This window comes from Poromitra crassiceps (genome assembly GCF_964638095.1).
Source record: "Poromitra crassiceps genome assembly, chromosome: 19".
In the NCBI taxonomy this organism is placed as follows: Eukaryota; Metazoa; Chordata; class Actinopteri; order Beryciformes; family Melamphaidae; genus Poromitra; species Poromitra crassiceps.
The window spans coordinates 22,037,493-22,056,898 of record NC_139646.1 but is presented as its reverse complement, the minus strand read 5'-3'; the positions used below and the strand labels follow the sequence as shown (position 1 = coordinate 22,056,898).

The 19,406-nt window shown below is 44.0% G+C and overlaps 1 protein-coding gene across 1 annotated transcript; it reads right to left on the bottom strand.

Annotated features, from left to right (window-relative positions):
• Positions 1 to 1,819: 1,819 nt before the first annotated feature.
• cd7al (cd7 antigen-like) lies at positions 1,820 to 14,422 on the bottom strand. The gene is made up of 5 exons (XM_083655535.1): positions 14,278 to 14,422; positions 10,491 to 10,841; positions 8,724 to 9,086; positions 6,838 to 6,953; positions 1,820 to 6,050 (listed from the first exon to the last, which is right to left on the bottom strand). The coding sequence occupies exons 1-5, from the start codon at positions 14,390 to 14,392 to the stop codon at positions 5,838 to 5,840; spliced, it is 1,158 nt and encodes a 385-aa protein (XP_083511661.1). The 5' UTR covers positions 14,393 to 14,422; the 3' UTR covers positions 1,820 to 5,837.
• Positions 14,423 to 19,406: the final 4,984 nt, after the last annotated feature.

Genomic DNA, 19,406 nt, shown 5'->3' with positions numbered 1-19,406 from the left:
TCTACGAGTGTTCCTTGCATTTGGTACTGTACAAACAGAAGAGACTAAGACTTTTATAAATTCAAAGGGTTTTATCAGAGCACTTATGAAGAGCAAATCGCTTCAACTGCAATCCAATAAATCAAAAAAGGAGCAGCAAAAACATTGGGGAAAAAAAATCCTGCTCTTTTATTGTACTGTATCTATTCCTTGGAAATGTGTCTGGCGTTGTTCCTCTGGTAGCAGGACGAAGGGAACCGAAACTGAAATGTACTATTGGACTTTAGGGGGAAAAACGGCAGTCTACGATTTTTTTTGTTTTTTGTTTTCTTTGAACAATATCAAAGTGAATATCACTGTTACTCCAAATGTTTAGCCTTGTTCCGTTTGGAAGCGCTGGACTTGCAATGTTACCTGTCCCCGACGCCCCCCCCCCCCCCCCCCCCGGCAGTTAGCCGGCGGCCGGTCGGGGCTGGCTGGGGAAGGGGGAGGGTCCACTGAGTGCCTCTCTGCTGTGGACCCTGGGGGTGTCAAGATGGCCCCCCCCACAACACAGCACTTCCTCCTGGGCTGGCACCAAGCCCCGCTGGACCCCCCCCCTCCCCCCCCCCCCCCAAGTCTGGCAAGAAGCGGCTCCTCTGAGACCGGCCAATCACGGCACTCGGCCACACGTGGGTTCGTCCGTCCGACCGAGCCTGTCGTCTCACCCATCTCTCAGTTCTTTGACACAAAGATCACTTTAGCTGGAAGATGAAACAGTCATATTTCTGGAAAATTTTGCCAGTGTTCTTTTTTTTTTTTTTTTTTTTAATCTTTTTTGAAGTTATCGTTTTACTTTCTCTTTTACGATGTATTATTTGTGTTATTTGTGTCTACATGCAGTGGTCTACAAAATACTGGCTGCTGAACTAGCCCTTCACTGTTCATATGCAGAAACACTTTGGTCAGAGGTGCCTCTGTATGTTCATCCTGTGTATTGAATGCAAAACGAGGATCAATACTACAGACCGTCGTTGATTGTCTATTGGTTTGTAAGTGATCATGCTTTGTGTTGGACAGTATTCTGTAGTACTTCCAGGTAGTATCTTGAGACGTGTAAAAATAGGGTGTCTCAGTCGGGGGTGTGGGCGTCTGTCGCTCCCAAGCTGCTCTGCCTGCCCGCCCGCAGGCTGTCCCCCACCTGCCCTCTGCCTAGCTGCTAACGCTACAACCTCCTCCTCCTCCTCTCCCAGACCCAGTAGCCCTCCCCTGACCAGTCACCAACAGGCCCTCGGATCTGTTTCTATGCAAAAGACTAGAGGCTGGGGCCCTTTACAGCAGCATGCCAATCCTGACGCCGGAATCAGCACTCCTCCCAGAGCTAGACAACCCACCCCTACACTCCCCCCCCCCCCCTTCTGTGCGCTCCAGTCAGCACTTCAAAATGGCCACCGTTTGGGTAAAGTCAGGCGAAACCACCACAACACTGTCGTATATATATTCCAAACACTCCGCTGGAGGTAGGCCTTTCTCTCTGCGCTGACGACACCTCGTGTCCAGCTTGATCTCAGGGTAGGGGAGTTGATGATACAAAGTCCTAGATGCAGCTCTCCGTTTCTGTCCTTTCTACTGTGAGAGCCAAGTCTTCAAGTAAAAAGGTCCGTCCAAATCCTAATGAGCAGGGAAAGGGTCGGCAATGAATCCCTTTCTTCAACGGTGGCCTCCTTGTAATGTTACTGTTTTTAGGGGCCCGTTTCTGCACGTACACGACGCCAACTTCATGTGCCAATATAAATTTGCTGTGTGTCATACTATCTTCATAGAGAGCACTTCTCTTGTGTCTGGAGGATCTTTGATAACCTTTGCGGAGGACGCAGTGGGGGGGGACAGGAGGGATCAAACACACGGGCGGCAGCACCACACCCTAAAAGGACTGAGATGTGTTTTTGTTGTTTTTTTTTGCTTTGGTGGGGAATGCCCCGTGTGGTAAAGAAGAGAACATCTTTACTCAAGTGGGGGTTCCGGTATGCTACGGTGCACAGTTGATGGGTAATCCCGGGTACATATTTTTTTAAACCAAAAATGAAATCGCATTTTAACGTCATTTTTATGAAGTTTGACATAAAAATCTTAAAAATGATTAAAAAAAAAAGCTAAATGGGGAAAAAAAAAGATCTATAATATGTTAAAGCTCTGCACTTCTAGCTGAAACGTCTCCGGGCACCTGCCTCTACTTCCACCATCTTCGGGAGTGGACCGGTGTGGCCGGGGTGCCTTTTTGTGGATGCTGTATTTATCTTTTTTTTTTTTATGTTTGTGTCCTGCTCAAAGCGGGCCCACTGAACTGTACATTTCCACTGTATCAGCCCCACCCCCCCCGCTCCTCAAACTGCATCAGCAGGACCATGGGGAGGAGGAGGGGGGGGGGGGCGCATTTCAAAAAGGTACAACGTCTTAAAAAAAAAAACATAAAAGAAAAACAAAAATACAAAAAAAATCTACAAAAACAAGAAAAGGGGAAAAGGCTACCTTTCAGGACTTGCAGTCCTGCAGCACACAAGCAAAAATCACTATTGCCTGTTTCTGTAACTGCCTTGATCCGAGCTCAGACAGACCCAATAGCCGAGGACCTCCCAGCGTCCTGTACTAACTGGAGAACCCTGACAGTGAATGGGCTTCCCCATGCTGCACCAGCATCGAGAGGCTCTCCTCTCTACAGCTCTGTTCTACATAACAGTATATATATATATATATACACACTACATATAAATATATATATATATATACTGCAAGTACGGTGTGTGGTAGCACATCTGCAGACTTCTTGGATCTTAACCTCTGAAACCTTTCATTTTCCTTTAAAAAAGGTCTTGGTTTAACACAACTGAAAATGAGCAATATGTATTCCCCCCGCAAATAAGTGATCGGAAGGAAAGATTTGGGGTTTAAACTGATACTTGATTGACTGAAAGCGACGTCTTTCTCGTGTGGAGTTGGATATGCACGTTCTGGTTTTGATGACACATTACAGTACCTTGAAGTGCTTGTACTGTATGTGTATTTGTTTGTTAATTAGCCTAAGTCTAAAAGCCCAAGCTGAAATCACCTGGGTGTTAATGCATACTTTGCCCAGTAGAGAAAATCACAAACATATCAAAAAAACAAAACAAAATATTGAACTCAAAATACTTGAATCAAGGAGCGCCAATAACGTAATGTGAAGTCTTTAGTAATCTGTCTTTTTTTCCTCCATCTGACAAGTACACTTCCCGGGCTTTTAGAGGACATCAGTTCAAAAATTGCATTAACAAATACAAAAATCATAGAGAGAAAAAGAAGCAAAAGTCATCTTAGTTGTGTGCTTGAAAGTCAGATGTATGTATGAATGTGTGCACAAACAACTGTGTGTGTACAGGGCACATGGCCTGCTATTATGTTCCACTCAGTATGTTGTCTTTTTTCTCTCCCTGTTCTTTGTCAAAAACTATTCTGATAGACATTGTTATTATCATCTAACTTTGCACTGAGTGTCTTCTACCCCTCACTCAGCTAATCGTAGAGAAACGAAACTAAGTACCGAGGGGAGATGGTGACAATTCATGTGTAAATGTTTACTCAAGGACTTAATGGATTTTGTTTTGTTTTTTTGTTTTTCATTCTATCTGTAAAAAGTTTATCTACCTTATAGTGGCTTTTATTGTGGAATAATCCAGTACAAGGATTATCATTGAGTATTGCACCATTTTGTTCCAATTATTCAAAAAAAAGAAGAAAAAAAACCTAAAAAAGAAAAAATTATAAAAAAAAATGAGGAAAAAAAACAAAGAACTGTGGCCATAGATAGCTGTAGAAGAATAGTAATCCCTATGTTAACTTCATGGAGAAATGGAAAGGGGTCCAGTGGGGAGGTGAGTTTGTTACAAGACTCATTTCAGAGGTGCCTATCTTTTCTGTTCTTATTTTGCAAAAGCCACATGTCGTTTACAAGCATTTCATTTGTCTGAAATTCAAGGAAATAGGAATTTATAACAGGAATGTTGAAGAAAAAAAAGGACGAATTCCATCTTCCATCAAATGAATATGGACATGAAAATCTTGCAAAAAGAAGATTTATGCTACTTTCAGAACTCTGGGATTGATCAGTGTTGTGTCGTATTTCAAGTTTAATTTCTCTTTTAATGTCGACAGACTATCTCTGTATGTATTGATTTGTCATTTTGTTTTCTTTTAAGCGACGCAATTTGCTCACTATCTTGCACACTCATAAAAAGACATGGATCTTGTCTCAGGAAGGCCAGGGTTCCAGAATACCAACTCCCTCATTTCTAACTTTAATGTTTGTGTGAAATAAATAAATAAAAAAAGAAAAGCTACAGAGAAAATAAAACTCCAAGCAAGCACTGAAGGTTATGAATTTAACAGAATATAAAGTACCATTGTTTCTTTAAAACTACAAAAAGACGTTTGTAGCAAGTTACATATTTACCAAATAAAAGGACTGAGAATCGACTTTTTAAAAAAAAAGTGGAGTGCTTTACATGTGAAATCTACGTAGAAATTGCTTTACATTTAAACAAAATGATCAATGGGTATGATTGTCAAAAAAGGCAGTTGACGAGCCGTGCATCTGAATTGTACGTGTGTTCTTTAAAAGTTTCCATCGTGTAGTCCAGGAGCATCGTGCATTACTCGATTGTTTTTGAATCATTTTCTCCTGCCTGTTGACGCTTAATCTGTTCCTTTGACAGGTGTTCACAGCATTGAGAGGTTCCTTTATGTAACAGGTGGTTTTCAGAGACAGGTGGACGTGGAGGAATAAAGAATAAAGCTGGTTTTTAAAAGGATCATGATCTATGCACAAGTGGGAGGGAGAGAGAGGGTCCGAGCGCCGCTGTTGTACTGCGGTTCTGTTCGTCGACGCCGACTCTGGGGGTCCCGGGTTTGATGTAGGGTTGTTGTTTTGTTCAGATTTCCTACGCTCTTTCTTCCCCCTCGCCCTCCTCATTACTATCATTGTCATCTCATGTTTTTTGGCAAACTTGACATTGCGTCGTCGCCATGCTGTGTAATCCTTAACCAATGAGCGCTTACTTCTCCTTCTGCTAAAGCACTGTGGGTTGTACTGAGAAAAAAGGCCCAGGACTTTTCAAGGCTGTCTGTTTTTTCTAAGGGGTGGGTGGGCGGGCGGGGTCAGGTGGGCGGGGGGAATGGGGGTACTTTGCCTTTGCCTTTCTCTTTACTTTGGAAAAAAAAATGTTAAGGAAAAATGTCTGTAACTGAGATACAAAGTTGTGGCTTTTAATGTTCTTTTTTTCTCCTCATAGAATGTGATTGTTAAGGACATGCACCGGGGGGGGGGATTGTTTCCATGGATTATGGAGTTTCTTTCGGACTATATTAATAAATTACCATTTTTCTTGGCTGTTACTGAGTGCCTCTTCCGTTTTTGTGCTCGTACAATATTTTGTGTCACCATGAGCCAAATGATTTTTATAGCACTTTATTTTAATGAGGGCTGAACATATACGTGCAGTAGAAAAGCAAAGCTACATATTTTATCACTGCATATAAAGACATCACAAATGAATGGCAGGCAAAAAATATAGAAAATATAGAAAACGTACAAACTAATTACATCCCAACAAAATGTAAAAAAAGAAAATAAATCCTGAGTAGAGTGTATAATCGTTGCTTTGAGTGGTGTGAATTTGGTTCTAATAACGTACGATTACCGCTGTACATCTTCACCAAGAGGTGTTTGGTCTGAGTCCCGTGTGTGGCAGAAACGTCACATAGTTCTGACTGAGTAGTTTGAGTCCAGTGAGTTCTAGGCAAGCTGTTCTAGCTCATAACCTGACTTGAGGCGCTGGCGTCACGTCTCACTTGCGATCCTCGCTGGGGCAGAACCCCCCGTTGGAGCCTTCGTACAGGTTCTCGGGTCGGGACTTCAGCAGGCCGTTGCTGTACGTTGAGGTGTCCGTTTCCTCCAGATGGCGGGGGGGCACTTTTCGAGCGGGGGCCTGCATCCCGACCATCTCCTCGTAGATGGGCTGCTGCTGGGGCTGCGGTTGCACACTGCGCTGTCCTTTACCCTGAGAGAGGAAGACAAATCAGTGAAGGCACTGCGAACAGACAAACTCCATTTCCTGTGTAGAGAGCTTGACTTCATTTTCTCTCGCGCGCATGATGGTGCCGCGAAAAAAGGACTGGACCTGGTCTGCTGCTCACTTCCTCTTTTAAATAGGTTATGTTGTTGCTACTGTACCTGGAAGCCTGATAAAGAGGTGGAGGAGTATCAATCAACTAAAGAACCAATTAACCCTGCTCCCAATTAACAACCATTAACCTTCAAAGAACAAAAAGAAAGAAGACTAAATTGCGTGTCGACAAACAGAACCAACAAATTATGAAACTGATGTGGTTTTGTGGTTGGTTACAGTCAAACAGACGGATGCTCTGTGCTGTCCCTGATAGATGGTTACACCCGAGTTTAAAATACTTCACTTCCGAGAGTAATTTTCCATATTCATTAAGGATGTGCTTCTCAAAGTTTTTTCACGTCAAGGACCCCTAAACTGACACTAATTAGACCATGGACCCCCATGAGACAAAGATTTTGTCCCAGGGTACCCCCCCATCCGATACGATTTTTGCCTTTAAAGGTTTTATTAGAGAAAGTTTATGAGACCCATGACCAAAATAGTCATACATTGTCATTGTGTTACTTATGGATGGAATTCTAGTGAAAATCAATTATTCCCCTTTTTTCTGGGGAGCCCCCTCAACGACCCCTGGGGGTTCACGCTTCCCCACTTTGAGAAGACAGACATACTGTGTTCTTCTTGTCATGTTGAACCAGCACATCTAATAAAAACATACCGTTCTCGCTCGAGAATACACGATGAATCCAACCAGGAGGGTGATGAGCAGCACGGCCACAGCTGAAGACAAGGCGTACAGCAGGGTGGTGTAGCCGGAGCAGCCGCACTGACCGCCTGTGGAGAGGACAGGGCAGGCAGGTTTGGAACATGCCACATCATCAGACTGCACACTTTAAATTGTCCTCTTCAAAATGTCAATATGCTTGACGACATGATTTAAACTCTAGAAGTCACTTGCAACACTTCCAGTTATATTGTGAAAACATGAAGTGGTAAAAAGACAGCTGGCTTAAGGTGGGACACGTTCAGTCAGTGGAAGTTGCACAAACCACTGAGCCCAACTTCCTTCCTAGTTTAGAGTTTGACTACATTATGCCATTACACTCAAGACAAATCATCTGTGCGAAAACACAACTGACTATAGCCTACACAGCATTTCAGTTTAGCACTTCAGTTGGGACTGAAGGGCTAAAACTGTTTGTTAGATGCATTTCCTTTTTTTGTAATCGTCTGTTCTGAAGACATGAAGCTGCAGTGCGTAGCTCACCTGCTATTTTAATGTTTTCATTAACGCAATACATTTTTATTCTATTTTTATTTCACCAAAGAGCACCAGTCAAATGTAGCAGAGACACCCAAGCAGCGCTCCTTATTTGATTCATTTGGACCCCAATCACCGTTTGTGCTGCAAGGGGACATTGTGCTAAATGTCATTGGAGCAGTGGTGTTTGTGCTGTAGGGAGACATTGGGCTGCAGGAGGACATTGGGCTACGGGGGGGACATTGAGCTGCGGGGGGACATTGTGCTACAGGGGGACATTGTGCTACAGGGGGACATTGGACTGCAGGGGGACATTGAGCTGCGGGGGGACATTGTGCTGCAGGGGGACATTGGGCTGCAGGGGGACATTGAGCTGCAGGGGGACATTGGGCTGCAGGAAGACATTGTGCTGCAGGGGACATTGGGCTACAGGGGGACATTGGGCTACAGGGGGACCTTGGGCTGCAGGGGGACATTGTGCTACAGGGGGCATTGTGCTACAGGGGGACATTGGGCTGCAGGGGGACATTGGGCTACAGGGGGACATTGGACTGTGGGGGACATTGGGCTACAGGGGGACATTGGACTGCAGGGGGACATTGGGCTACAGGGGGACATTGTGCTGCAGGGAGACATTGGGCTGCAGGAGGACATTGAGCTGCAGGGGGACATTGAGCTGCAGGGGGACATTGGGCTATGGGGGGACATTGAGCTGCAGGGGGACATTGGGCTACGGGGGGACATTGAGCTGCGGGGGAACATTGTGCTGCAGGGGGACATTGAGCTGCAGGAAGACATTGGGCTCAATGTGTTTGTCATTGGAGCAGTGGTGTCAATGCATTTGCTGATGTTGCCCACCATTACTAAAAGGATACTGTACTGTATTTCTGTTGGCATCACAGATACATTTGCCTGTTAAAATAATCTGCCATTGACAAAGACAAGCAACATCTCAAGCGAGTTAGTTTGAGGCTGAGGTGACGGACAAGCAAGAAACTGCAACAGCCAGATGTAAAACAGACACATGATACAGGGTTCCCACAGGTCCTTGAAAGAAGAAGAGAAATTGAATTGAGTCTTCACACATTCAGGCCTCTCTCTCTTTTTAATCGTCTGCTAGTTCTCATTATAAAAGTTCTCAGTGTTGTATCAGTAACCTTGATCTGTGTGTGTCTCAAACTATGCCAGGTTGGCTCGTTGAATTTGGCCTGTCAAGTCCTTGAATTTGATTTTCTTTGAGGTGTGGGGAACCCTGGAAGGAAGTGGTAGCTGCACCCCCAAATGTATGGGGGGGGAGGGAGGGGGGAAGCAAATCAGCAGAGTCCCAGTGTGACGTGACCCACCTTGCACAGACACAGAGAACACTCGCCTCCCTAGGCTGGTGCTGCTGTCGGGCCTGGCGGGCACGAGAAGCTGGCAGCTGTAGTAGGCGCTGTCCTCCGGCCGCAGCTGCAGCAGGGTGATGTTGTAGGCGTAGCCGATGCCGCGGGGTCCGGGCTGGGAGGACAGCAGGACCCTCTCGGGAGGCAGCGGGTGGCGCTTGGAGTGGTACAGGACTTCCATGGGCGCACCGCCCTTCTGCCGCTTCAGGCTCACGCCCTCGGCCTCCACCGCCAGGCCCTGGCCGTGCGGGGGCACGCAGGGCAGCACCGCAGAGTCGCCGGCGCACGCCTCCACTCGCACTACGTCCGCCCAGCCGCGACCGTCTCCAGATGGCGAAGGAGGACCAACAAAAAAAAGTATGCTCACAATATGGCCGACAACTATGAGCTGTTAAAGCTAAGCTGCTGTAAGGTGGCAGGAGAGAGGGGGAGCTGCTGTAAGGTGGCAGGAGAGAGGGGGAGTGTATGCTGTAAGGTGGCAGGAGAGAGGGGGAGTGTATGCTGTAAGGTGGCAGGAGAGAGGGGGAGAGAGTGTGCAAAGAAGCAGAGAGGGAGATAGAGTAACGCAGGGATGGCCTATTTTTGTAGGCTAACCCGGAAGTTAGCATCGCGCCGGTTCCCTCGTCTGGAAGTCTATTGGGTTTTTGTGTGGGGATTTTGGTCAGATGCCTGAAATAAGATCTGTGGTTGACAAAAGTTTATGAAACTGAGACCTTTGTGTTCAGCAAGATCATCCTAGAATAGGCTATAAGTATAAGAAGTAAGAATGCGAAATCTGTGAGTGAGTGAGCAGAGATTGTGTTCGGCCACAACTATGCCATTTTACGTGCCATCACGCTGAATCTTTCAGGAAGTGTAAAGAGCACCTCAGCAGGTGACCTAATCCAGCCAGATTTTGGAATTGGGTAATAATAATTAGGGCTGGCTAAATGGGCAAAAATGGCTAATTAGTGGCCAAAATGAGTCGACACAGGTTCAGCACCATGGAGCGCTCCATTCGTTAGCTACTGATGGAGCTCACCTTAGTGGAGGAGCACACCTGAGTGGAGTTGGCATCAGCCAGGGAAGTGGGCTATGAAAACCCTCTTGGGAGAGAGAGGAGAGGCTGCATGCCAACTCTGTGAGCGAGGCCCGACTAAATTGCCAGGGGACGGGTATTCAGCTAGTCTTCACAAAGAAACACCACTTTTATCATTTTTGAAGCGTAAATGCGATCGCGATTTTTTTTAAACACTTCAAAAACCATAAACATGGGGTTAATTTATGGAGATGATCTTGCTGAACACAAAGGTCTCCGTTTCATAGACTTTTGTTAACCACAGAGCTTATTTCAGGCATCTAACCAAAATCCCCACACAAAAACCCCATTGACTTCCAGGCGATGCTCACTTCCGGGTTTTGGTGAGAAGAGGAAACTGGCTACATTTGACAACATGACATAAACAGCAAAGCAACTGTCCCTTAAAGTGCGTCATGAGAAAACTAGAGTCTGGAAGATGACCTTTCAAGATCAGCGATGCGCTTTGTTTTCAAGTCATGTGTGAGGATCACATGAGAGCAGCTGAAAATACCCCCCAAATATTTAAATCCCTTTTGAAGAATAGTTTTACCCGAAGCAAAGGAAGTTAGCCGACGTATTAAGTGCTGAGGAAACACAGCCACCGACCACATGATGATGTCAATCGCCCTCTGGGTGAGAGAAACAATGCGGTTTCCCCATAAACTCACCAGCAGAGACGTGGAGGAAGAACTCCGTCTTGCCAGGTACTCTGATGTCCACAGGGATCCCTTCAAACACAAACTCGCAGTAGTAGCGGTCTGTGTCGCTGGCCCTCAGCTGGGAGAGCGTCACGTTCAGCCAGCCGCCGCTGGGGTCTCCGTGCACAGCGAGACGCTGGTCATCGTCGCTTTCCTGCGCCACGGGCGGAGTGTTGGCGAGCATGAACATCACATCGCGGGGACGCAGCCAAGAGCGCTTCAGGTAGACGCCCAAGGGTGCGGTGGCGTTCTCATCCGTCGCACAGGGAAGGACCACGGACTCCCCCGCATGCCTGTCCAGGAACCGAGTATCACCGTATACTAATGGAAGAACAAGAAAGGACAAAAGTGTAACACACAGCCGGGGGATACCATTACGCGTAATGATATTTCAGATGTGGCTACAAAGAGTTAACAACACATTTAAACAAATGTGTTTCAAAAGAAAAGGGGCATTTTTGTTGTCATAAGCATTTTGCACAAGTCGTGGTCAGTGGTGATTAACCATTCAAATTCCAGGATGTAAATTACGTATAATAGGCTACTCGCATTATAGTCAGTCATCGGCGGATTATGACATGATGGGCCCCTGGGCCTGGATGCATAAAGGACCCCAAGCACACAATTAAAGCCAGAATAATAACTAAGACTATGGGCCGGATTATAGCAAATTAGCTTTTAGCTATTTCTGGTGCAATATATTTATTGTGTACTGTCCCTGCTCAAATAAACAATAGCCTAAAGATAAAGATAAAGATCGCATTGGGCGAGTGCCTGGGGCCACCAGCCAATTTTCCATATTTTCTTTAGCCTATATATTAGGCCTACTCCACGGCCAAATAATATGAAAAGAACATTATGCATAATGAGAAAGAATCGTGATTGGTGTGTAGGTGACCGCCTCCTCCATCACATTCGAATGTGTCCAGTTCAAGCATTCTGTGTGGTGAGAGAAAACCCTGTTCACCGGAGGAACTGTGCTGCTCACCACACAGTCAGGCTTTTCTTAACCCTGCCTGTTAACTGTGGGTGAGAGATGTCCACAATTTAAAGACCATGGATGATTCTACAATCTGAGTGTGAAGCAGGCAGAGCTGACTGACTCTTATAGCCCTCGAACCTGACAACATTACCGTATGACATCATAAGTGAAATCACTAACTTATCATCAATTATGACATCATCATTGTTGACATCGTCTTCTCCAATGATGACAAATGATGACATTATCATCGGCGGTGACATCATCATCATTGACAACAGCGCTGACATCATCCATCATCTAACAGTCGTCATCATTGGTGACATCATCTAACGGTACCTCCCCCTGTACGGGCGCCCGGCCGAACTCATGGAACTCCCGAACGTGGGAAGGTGTCAAGGATGAACTGTCGAGGGACGCACCAGAATTTATGATGCCCGCAGGTCAGGAACAGAAAGTCTGCGGCACCGGAACTGGAACTGCTGGTGCCACAAATTCCAAAAAAGGCTATAGAGAGCCAAAGTGATTGCCCACGTCCTGCTTCAGCACAGGAACCAGCGCCCGAAAGAATATGAGTGATGGTGAATGGCGAGAGACCTACGCTGAACCCACAAGTTTCATTTAGGCGCCCTTGTGAACAGGCGAACCGAGTGAACGGTTAAGCGTCAGCTCAGCCTGAGCCTGCCTCAAGCTTCAGTTCTGCTTACGTTAGGCGTCCTGTGTGAACAAAGGCTTAGTTTTGTATGGACCTGCTCAATGAACTACATCTCTCGTCTCGCACAATATACATCGTCTGAAGGGTCTGTGTGAAGTGTTGTTCTCTGTCTAAACACTTATAATTAGAGGCGAGAGGCGACTGTTCCATTTAGCAATGTGCGCTTGTTTATTTTCAGCATGACAGGTCTGTTTTACTCTGCACATGTTCCACGTAAATTGCGACGTGCCGCCCATGCGTCACTGTCGTAAAACCTTGAACCGGCTTACGCCACAGTCTGGTGGGAGAGAAAGGTATGACGTCACGAGATTAGTTGTGTCTAGTCTTTCTCATTTATAACTTAAAGTGCAACAGTTTTACGACAAACTGCAACTTTCTAGACTTGCAAAGTGATCTTTTTAAATTGGCAAACATCATGTCAAACATCATGTCAAACGGGATCAAAATATGATTGTCTCTTGCCGTTCACCACATTTGTTTTCAGATGCTGGTTGGTAAATAGGGCCCTAGGGCTCTCTATATTTGGCCCATGTCCTCAAAAGCACTAACACATCTCAGCAGCATCACTCCTGCACCGCATCTCCGCACCATCACTCCTGCACCACATCTCAGCACCATCACTCCTGCACCATCACTCCTGCATCACATCTCAGCACCATCACTCCTGCATCACATGGCTACTTTGGCTAGGTTGCTTAGGTCCTTGGATGGCAGACCACCTAGACCCAGAGGCTCGAACCCCTTTCCACAGCCAATTTTGTGATGTGATGTAATCTAATCCTAGACCACAACACAAATGTGACAAAAAAAACACTTATACTGTGCTTTCTAATGGGAGGAAACTTGCCATTATTAAAAAAAAATGGTTTACGTATTATTAGTATTACTCAGTGGTGTAGTGATCCCTGGAGAAGTGGGTAGACTGTAATTCATAGACAGTACATATATATATATATATATAGTTCAGGGGTTCTTTGATTTACTAGTTAGTTTCATCTCACACCTAAAAAGACACTTTATTCCAGTCTGTCAAAATGCTTCTAGCCATACATCCACATTTTAGACAAGGAAGTTGTCTGTTGAAAGCACTGGTTGTTAGGCATCCTTGCTAAATGCTGTTGTGACCACAGTTAGCCTCGGGTGTTAACAGAGACAAATAGTAATGTGGGTTCACTGGGTTGTGAAGACAGGACTGGTTCATCTGGGGACACTTCTATCATCTTTGCTCTACTGAGCCTGATGAGCCTGATGCCATTTCTTTTAAGACTGACCTCCACAACAAACTAACATGCGCCTAAACAGCCTGGGCCTAAACAGCAAACATGTCATCCCACAGTCCAGACTACAATTACAGCTCAGAACAAGCTGGCATGAGCTACTGATTTACCCGCACAGGGACTTCATTATTTATGGGGCATGACATGTTTACTGTTGTCCCATATTTCTTTCCCAAATAAAATGGATAAAACACGTTTTATGTCATTTGCTGCTTGTGTGTCTCAACCACAATGATGCATTTACAACCGAAACCCCTCATGTTTGGTAAAATTTTGAATAATATATCAAGAACACATAGATGCGAAACAGCCCGCACAGTTCAGCAGAGCCTATTCGGTGTGCGTGCGTCGCCTGTAGACATTGCCACACATCCTAATTGGCTGATTCTGAAAATAGGACAAGAGTGCACTGTACCTCTAGATTTGTCTGTCTTAAATACTGTAACATGTTAGAATAGATTTGGGTATAAAAACAGTATTTTATTTTGACCCCCTAACCCTCCATTTGAACCACTTCTGTAGAATGGGCCATACAGTATAAGAACTAAACCAACAATTAACAATGCATTTCTCATATCATCAGGAAAGGAAATGTTGCAAAGTGCAACAATTACAATAATTGTTTGAGGACACATTTCTGTGCTTAACTGGTGGTTTGTTCAGCACCAAGGCACCACAAACTAAAACAAGCACACAAACAAATAATGAAACCACCAGCCCAAAACTGCTGCACACACACAGATACACACAAACAGCTGCAGACACACAGATAAGCAAACTCACCCGGGCAGCTGATCTGTGTGATCAACACTATCCAAACCCAACAAGCCATATACTGGATCCTCGCCATCTTCTCGAACATCTGCAGACACACGGTCTTATCAGTGATGCAAACCATGGCAACGCTGCTGCCTGTCACCCACAGCTACATGTGATTATGCAGAGAGGGTATTGAGTTAGGAGAGGAAGACCAAGAGGAACTCCATGTAGCTCCACCCTCAAACCTCAAGGGAGAGGAAGCACCCACTGACTGCCACCCAGAAATGCAGACTCACAGTTGATGTGGATGGATTGGCCCTCAAGTTCTCATTTAATGCAATTGGTTTACCACTCAAATGGCTTGAGATCCTTTGGCAGAGCTAATGACACGAGGAAGTTTTGGATTAGATTAGTTGAAGAAACGAACGTCCGGCTCTGGGAGGTCGTTCCTTTCTGATGTAAAGAGTATTGTAGCACAGTAATTGATTAAGTAATGAACCATGTGTGGGCGGGGCAGCAGTGTGGCGAATAGGGTCGTTTCCTTCAACTGGAATATCAAAGTCCAATCCCCCGTGGCAAGCATCTTCCCTGCTGACAAGTCCTTCAAACTTTAGAGTCCTTAAACTTTCTATAGCCTTGACCAGGAGAGGGCAGTCTTGTGCCAAGGAGGTCCACATGTATGGGGGCATGGTGACGCAGTGTTAGTGTATTCTTGCCTCACAGCAAGAAAGTCCTGAGTTCGATTCTGGCCTGGGACCCTGTTGGCACTGAGGGTATGTCTCCCTGTGCCTTAATTCGGTGCCTGGTGCCCAGGTGGGGTATCTTGTCAAAAGGGCCTTTCTGTGTGGAGTTTGCCTGTTCTCCCCGTGCTCACCTGGGGTTTCCTCAATTCCACAATATGGAGCCCCACTAAAAACATGCAAGATGATTGTCGTCTGACCAGCGGTGGTGGAAGAAGTTGGTCCCCACCCGTCCCGGGTGCTTCACTGCAAAAAAAAAAAAAAGTACAGGCTCTGAAATGTACTCAAGTATAAAAGTAAAAGGTTTTCTGTGCAAGGCGAATAGAAACTCACGTCATATTAATATAATTCAAATACTATTCAACTTAAAAGGTCCCTTCAAAACATATTTTAAGATGCATAAAGACTATACTTTAATCTTCTAGTCTTAATCACTATGGCCCACTAGCTCAGAGAGTTGGATTGCTGTCTTGCAGTTTGGAGCTTATGGGTTTGAGCCTCAGTGACCTTTGAGGTTGTGGGTTCGATCCTCTGTCAGTTTTGAATGTCGACAGCCAGAGGAAAGAGTAATTTAAAGCCCTGAGAAAACCTCATTCAATCAGTCTGACTTGGTGGCACAGAGAGTAGGCTTGCTACCCAGCAATATTGAGACCTCAGCCACTTTTGCGGTCGTGGGTTCGAGCCTCAGTCAGTTTTGAATGGTGACAGGCAGAGAGAAGAGACAAGAGCGCCCGGAGAAGAGCTGTGAGTGTGAAGGGCAGTTGGTGGTGTGAAAGAATAATACACACAGGGACACCGGGGCCAGAGGTTGTGGGTTCGATTCCCGTTCAGCTGGCACTGCCTGGATCTAAGGGGGGGGATGTTCTCCCCCCCTGACCTCTGCAGAGACATGAGCTGAGGGTTATGAGACAGAAAACCACAGAGAGCTGAAATTTTACTGACATCGGAAGTACGTTAGCGTATGAAAAACTGCTCTAGACTCTGTATATGACATGTCTGGATCTGTTTGCAGTCTGTCCACAGTGTCCAGTGTCTTCTTCTCTTCTGATTGGATCTCTTCCCAATTCGTCCCTCCCTAACATTTTTAGTCTAGTTTTCACCAGTGAAAATAGGTAGTCGACTAACATTTTTCCTCATAGTTTTCGTCTACGAAATCAACACTGCTATGGATGCATGTCTCCACCTAGTGGTGCACTCCTCTTCCAAACTCACACACACTTTTCCACAACTACACCATGTATCTGAAACAATGTTTACTTACTGTCAATCTCATCAAAGCTTCTGAAGACCATCTCCACGTATCCCACTCCATAAAGCTGCATTTCCCAATGAAGGGCTGGGCAAACACCACATACTGATACACAGAGATGGGCGAAAATACATCATAAAGTATTTTGATACAAATTACAAATACTTGTTCAAAAAATGTATCACAATACAAATACAAAAATGTATTTGAGATACAAATATGTATTTTGAAAATACATAAAAATACATTTTATAAAAACTGATAAAGAGCTGCAACAATTAGTCAATCCATCAATTCATTGCCAAATATTACATTAATTGCCTATTTTGATCATCTATTCATCATTTTGAGCCACTTCTGTAAGGAAAATGTCCTAATTCTCTGATTCCAGCTTCTCAAATGTGGAATTTTCTGGTTTCCTTAGATGGTAAATCATCTCTTAGTTCTCTGTGACAGTATTGTCCTGTGTGTACCCTCTAACACATTACAGTTCTTTCATTTCAGTTGTAGCTGTTTTTCAGCACAGCTAATTTCTCCCTCACTTCAGCTGTTAATCACCTTCTGTGAGGGCTTTTGACTTACAGGCAGCATTTCTACAACCTCAAGTTTTGGAACTTTGACCATGTTAGCCCTAGATATCTGACATCATAACAGTATCCCTGGAGATGATGTGCCATGGCTGCAGTTATGGGAATCGCCGGCTCCACGGGCTCCCAAAATCATGACTGACAGACACTGCCCACCCACCTTGGTGCCATCGTGCAAATGTGGCTCATACTACATCAGAGTTGCTCGAGTGACATCACTGATGACATTAAAATTGCAGTAAACCGTTTCATTTAATTGAACTTTATTGAAGGAAAACCCCTCGAGATGAATCATCTCGTTTTAGAGGGGGACCTAGAGATTTGCAGATAGGCCAGTGCATGCAATATCTAATCATCAATTTATATTAGTAATTTATCTCTGGGGGAATTTCCACCAATACAAGGTTTCATAATAGACGAAGAAGTGATGTGAAGTCTGACTCAAGACCATTGACCTATAAGACCCACCCTACTCTGCCTCTGATTTGTGGTTGAGTTTGTTCTGAGGGTAAGCCAATCAGAGGTAGAGTAGAAGTGACATGTCAAAAAAAATCTCCAGAGTTTAAACCTGTGTCAATGGTAAGAATGTGTCAATTTGAGAATAAAATGACATAAAATTAAAGAAAAAATTATTTTATGTATTTAAAATACACAAAATACAAGGTCTGAAAGTATTTTGATACAAATTACATCTTATTTTTCTCGGTCCAGCCAAATACAAATTACAAAATACACAAATGTATTTGAAATACATATTTTAAATACATGTATTTAAAATACTGCCCATCTCTGCTGATACATATTTCAATTAAAATACATGTCACTCTTGTGTTAGAATGAGTAAATGGGCATTGACACTGTTTTTATATAACCCTTGATCAATTCTCATTAATCTTTTCTTTTTTATTTGTCTGTAGGATACATACATGCACTGCCAAGAGTAGCGACAGCATTATAAACCAGAGACCAGACTATATCAAAAACATAAACACACAGTGGCGTCTTTCATGCATGCTAGCAAGCGAAACTGCTGTCTGTGCAGTGTTGGGCAAGTTACTTTCAAAATGTAATATACTACATATTACTAGTTACTTTCATTTGAAAGTAATAAGTTACTTTACAATATTACTTTTTGTGTAGAGTAACTCGTTACTTATTACACTACTTTTGCATTACTTTTACCAAAACAACAGCAGCAGTAGAATGACATCGCCCGCCCGGAACATCCCGAAAAATAATTTCAACCGCCTTGAAGTCAGTGTAAACAATCCAAAATTCTAAATGTTATTCTTTTCCTTTCTTATTGTCATCTATAGTGGTTATTTGCATAAAAACACATAGTTTGATTAGGAAATGATTGCATCTTTTTTAAACATGTGCTTTAATTTAATAAAATGTAACTCAATTTGTAACTTGAGTTACTTGACAAAGTAACTGGTATAATATTACTGAAATCCTATAAGTAATAAGTTATATTACCGAGTTACTGTTAAAAGTAATATATTACATGTAATATGTTACTTTTGTAATGAGTTAGCCCCAACACTGCTGACCACAGACTGTAGAAAGAGACGCAGGATAGCCCAGCGAATGTGTATGGCTAGAATGTTTGACGCTAGGCCAATCAGGCAGAGAGGGTGCCTCCAGCCTTCGCCATCATCCGGGAAAAAATATCGCATCCTGTACCTGTAAAGTGTTGGGCAAGTTACTTTCAAAATGTAATATACTACATATTACTAGTTACTTTCATTTGAAAGTAATACGATACTTTACAATATTACTTTCTGTGTAGAGTAACTCGTTACTTATTACACTACTTTTGCATTACTTTTACCAAAACAGCAGCAGCAGCAGAATGACATCGCTGCCCCGGAACCATCCCGAAACATAATTTCAACCGCCTTGAAGTCAGTGTAAACAATCCAAAATTCTAAATGTTATTCTTTTCCTTTGTTATTGTCATCTATAGTGGTTATTTGCATAAAAACAGTTTGATTAGGAAATGATTGTATCTTTTTTAAATATGTGCTTTGATTTAATAAAATGTAACTCCATTTGTAACTTGAGTTACTTCAGAAAGTAACTGGTATAATATTACTGAAATCCTATAAGTAATAAGTTATATTACTGAGTTACTGCTAAAACATGTAATATGTTACTTTTGTAATGAGTTACCCCCAACACTGCCTGTAAAGTACCCAAGTGTTTGGGTGGACTGAAAACAGACATGACCCTCCCTGGCACATGGTTGCCTATCTCTGGCCTGGCCTGGCCTCTCTTTAAAGTCATGCTGAAATGGAAAGGAGGGAGGGGGTGCATTTTGTGTGTGTGTGCTTATTCCATCATACCATAAGCATAAACCTATTTGATAATTTAAAGCCCCTGGAAACCAAAAATAAATGTTTTGAGTTTGTCACATTTTTTTTTATTAACCATCCAGGCAAATTTGGACGATTAAAAATGTCATCAATCATGGGGAAAAAAGCAGTATTCTCTGCTCTGAAACTGTGGAGGCATGTCTGCTGAAGTGCTCCCAGTGCACTCCCCCCCCACAGTGCTGCACAACTGGATACATTG

Coding starts and splice junctions, on each gene's coding strand:
- cd7al (XM_083655535.1), bottom strand. CDS start 14,392: ATGGTTTGCATCACTGATAAGACCGTGTGTCTGCAGATGTTCGAGAAG. Junction 9,087..10,490: donor CTTCCTCCACGTCTCTGCTG/GTGAGTTTATGG, acceptor CGCCATCTGGAG/ACGGTCGCGGCTGGGCGGAC. Junction 6,051..6,837: donor TGTATTCTCGAGCGAGAACG/GTATGTTTTTAT, acceptor TTCCTCTCTCAG/GGTAAAGGACAGCGCAGTGT.